The sequence below is a fragment of the Adiantum capillus-veneris genome, chromosome 20, assembly GCF_014529385.1.
Source record: "Adiantum capillus-veneris isolate H3 chromosome 20, ASM1452938v2, whole genome shotgun sequence".
NCBI classification, from domain to species: Eukaryota; Viridiplantae; Streptophyta; class Polypodiopsida; order Polypodiales; family Pteridaceae; genus Adiantum; species Adiantum capillus-veneris.
In genome coordinates, this window is record NC_140950.1 from 104,751,241 (window position 1) to 104,754,963 (window position 3,723).

The window sequence follows — 3,723 nt, forward strand, 5'->3', positions numbered from 1 at the left end:
TTAACTAGTGTTGGTGGGACTGAAACTGTATACTACGCATTTTGTACTTCAACCATTTGCTTTCCTTCATAGTTTGAAAGGATGTCTCCCCAATAAAATGATTCGAATCCAACATGCCCCTCCTTGCATCCTCGAATGACCTCTTGAGATGTCCAGAAGCTCTTTTCGATAGCTCACATTGGATTGCAGCGATCTGCGCTTCTAAAGTTTCCTTACACTCCTGCAATTCCACACCTTCCTATGCTTGCGGATTAGCTTTCAGGGGGGTAGGAGACCTGGGAGTACTCGCCTCCGTACTTCCCCCTTTCTAACCTCGCATTTGAACCCTTGTACAACCTTGACAAACGAGGGCTTCGGATTTACAGTAGCATTGGCCATATCTAGATCCTTCGGTTGGCTAGAGTGCAAACAGAAAATGTAGTTCCAGAACGAGACTTTAACTATTTTCAAAATGGGTTTTGATGTCTCGGTTATAAGTTACATGAGTTTGAAGGCGAAACCCAAGAAAAATTAACATGGACACACGCAATCCTACGACACTAAAGGGTGTGAGGCATTTATGAAGGCTTGGCAGTGGGATCGATGGCAAAGAGGGATGCACACGGATAGCAAGACCAATGAAGGGATTTTTAAAAAACCATCATTGTCTTTGCTCATGCATTTCAAACCCCCGTGGCCCTAGCAGGCTCCATCGGCCACGCCCACATGGCGTTTGTGATTCCCATGGGAAACAAAACCCAACTAAGTAAACTTGGAAACACTCCCCCCCCCGGTCACTAATTGACACCTCCCTAGGGAGGTGGGATCAATGGCCCACAGTAGGCGTCGCGAGGCGGTACAATCCGGGCCGTCGGATCGTCATTTGAACTAGGTGTGAACTAAGAGTGAACTCGGAGGTATGTGCACCACACCAAATTTGGTGTGAACTCGGTGTGAACTCAAGGTGAACACGGTGTGAACTGAGGAGGGTCTGCACACCACACCAAATTTGGTGTGAACTCGGTGTAAACTTGTTCGAGACGCTGTGATCTATATACTTACCACGCACACACTTTTCAACGAGCCCGCGTTAGCCTAGTTGTTAGAGTCAATTCTGTGGGAGAGAGGGAGTAGGTTCAAGTCCCGGTTCCGAGAAATTGACAATCTTTTGCATTCCACAAACAATCCAACGGTCACAATCAACCGATGATCGTCAGCCATTGATCCCACCTCCCAAAAGGAGGTGTCATTTAATAACTAGCCCTGCCCCCAAAAACAAAAAACAGAAAACAAAAAAAAACATGTCCTAGTTAGCCCGAGGCCCCTTTCTATATAAGATGACGAGTTGCGGCATGAATTTCCTTAAAGTCCAGCAGTCGAGTGAAGGAGGAGAGCAAACGTGCGACATGGCCACAGCATGCGGCTCCCTCATCAGTAGCTGTGAATGCGAGCAAGTATGCTCGCCATCGCCAAGAGAGGGCCTGCTAAACGCGGCTTGGGAAAGAAGAAGAAGAGGGCACTTCATGAGACGAAGCAGGAGCATCGAAGAAAAGTCGTCACAAGCTTCAAGACCACGTTGCAAGCACTGTATGCCGAGAAGCATCTCCCTCGCCAGTGGATTGGATGCATCCGGTCTTGATCCGGGCCACCGCCGGCTCGCCCACATGGGCAGCCTCACAGATGATGACTTTGAAGAGCTCAAAGGTTGCATTGAGTTGGGCTTTGCTTTTGATGAGGAGTCCATCCCCGAGCTCGCCCACATCCTGCCTGCCTTGCCCGCCTGCTATGCTCTTCGCCTGGCTTCTCCAACACACGAAGCCTCCTCGGACCCTACTTGGGATCTACTCAAGCCAGGTATGAAATTTCACTAATTAGTATATTAGAGCTTAAAATTGGAAGACAACGTGTGTTCACTCTGTGTATGGTTGATGTAATTCTGTGTGTATGTTTTGGGGAGAGAGAGAGAGAGAGAGAGAGAGAGAGAGAGAGAGAGAGAGAGAGAGAGAGAGAGAGAGAGAGAGAGAGAGAGATCCCTTCGCAATCCTTGCATTGTTAACCTAGTTTAGCTTGTAGTGTTTATGCCAAAACAACAAAGCATCTTGCTTTTGTCTGCCAGGTAACCTGAGGCTTGTTAACATAGAGATCTCATAAAGACTGCAATACTTTTGTTGGGAAGACTTATGGTTGTGCATTCTCATTGGCCTTTTCGTCGGGTAGGAGGTTTACGTGTCTTGAGTTCTGTTAATAGATGGGTGTGGCCTTAAAGAATCATGCCTTGTTAGTAATAATGAGTGTATATTTGGGGCTTCATCATGTTATATGAGCTCATAGATCAGTATTCGGATCTTGCATCAACAATGAAGTCAGTTTGAGTGTTGTGTTGATAGTAACGCTGCAATCTCATATTGATGACTAACAAACTAGTAACATTGTTGTCCCAGCAATGGATATTACCTTACGTTCGAGAAATAATGGCTGATGAAGTTTAGTATGCACATGATCTACAAACGATCCTACAGCTGAGGGAACCTCCAATGGTACCTTTTAATTTCATTAATCATTGGCAACCACAAGTGCCTAAATGATGCCACTCGTAACTCTTATCTCGATGGCATTCAATTTCCTATAGAGGGGCATAATAGCGGTCGATTATAAAACTCATGACAAAATATCTTAGTTCAAAAAGTAGCTATTTGAGCCCAATTTTTATCAACAAAATGTATTTATATTGATAATCTAGGCATTCTTATGTTGACATGGTGAAATTAATATTCTCTACATTTCTATGTTTTATAAACATCTCTGAAACAACCATTTGCATCCATGTGAGAAGTGGTAACATGTGTGATACAGAAATTCATGTCTATCTTGGCATTGTTGTGATCAATAGATGACACTTCGGACAATGTTAAAGAACAACTACGACATTGGGCTCAAGCGGTGGCTTGCAATGTAAGGATATGCTATCAAGAACAATACTAGAATGCTAAGATTAGAAGATTGAGGATTCATCTCATTAGCATACAATGATCAACTGAAGATGGTTGATTGTTACCCATGTAAAGTTCAAAGCAAGGCAATAGGTCCCAATTCTATGTACAAACTTCTGTTACAAAGTAGAGATTTTGATGATTGTAGTCATTGAAGTACTGAGATTTTTATGATTGTAGTCAATGAAGTATTGAGATTGATTAGCATCAAGATAAACTTGTCTTCATTGTAGTCCATTGTTGCTAAACTGGCGCTAATGCCTCTATCACATCTTAGCAAGAAATTTGCTCTTTACGGTTCTAAATTTGTGAGTATCACTTCAAGGTCTATGTCATTCCGAGGTACATTTCTTGTTTCTTGAGTGAGTAATGTGGATGACTTGCATGAAGAACAAGTAAAGGTAATAATTCATACGTGCGCACGCACATACACATGCACATCTATGCTTGATCATGGTTATGCTTATCGTAAATGGTTGGAAAACTTGGGATTTTGTAATCTGGCTAATGTTGTGGCAGGGTCCTTATCATGGTGCATCGTGTGTCCTCTATGGTAGTTGAGTGGTTAACCAAAATTTTTTAAGTCTTACACAACATGATTAAGATATAGAGTACATCATTTATCAAGAATTCACATTACATTAAAAAATGGAAGTTCGTTTTTTTTTTAGTCCTGTCTATTTGGTGTAAGGCTGACTTTGTTCTATCCACAAGTACAACTTCTAAACCAAAGCAATGATGTTGTGCATGATGT

At 42.8% G+C, this 3,723-nt stretch overlaps 1 protein-coding gene across 2 annotated transcripts; it reads left to right on the top strand.

Moving 5' to 3' along the window:
• Window positions 1-1,332: 1,332 nt before the first annotated feature.
• Window positions 1,333-3,201, top strand: LOC147433020 (uncharacterized). 2 transcript variants are annotated; one of them, XR_015185592.1, is made up of 3 exons: window positions 1,333-1,833; window positions 2,421-2,516; window positions 2,870-3,201. XR_015185592.1 is itself a non-coding variant. In XM_086492772.1 (2 exons), exons 1-2 carry the CDS (start codon window positions 1,386-1,388, stop codon window positions 2,959-2,961), a joined length of 540 nt encoding a protein of 179 aa, XP_086348898.1. In that variant the 5' UTR covers window positions 1,334-1,385; the 3' UTR covers window positions 2,962-3,201. The 2 variants fall into 2 exon arrangements, 1 of the variants encoding a protein (XP_086348898.1); XM_086492772.1 differs by lacking the exon at window positions 2,421-2,516 and having other exon boundaries at window positions 1,334-1,833.
• The last annotated feature ends 522 nt before the right edge of the window (window positions 3,202-3,723 follow it).

Bases quoted from the DNA above. Each gene is read 5' to 3' on its own strand.
- LOC147433020 (XM_086492772.1), top strand. From the start codon at position 1,386: ATGGCCACAGCATGCGGCTCCCTCATCAGTAGCTGTGAATGCGAGCAA. The intron at 1,834-2,869 runs GTATGAAATTTC...TGTGATCAATAG, and splicing joins TTGGGATCTACTCAAGCCAG to ATGACACTTCGGACAATGTT.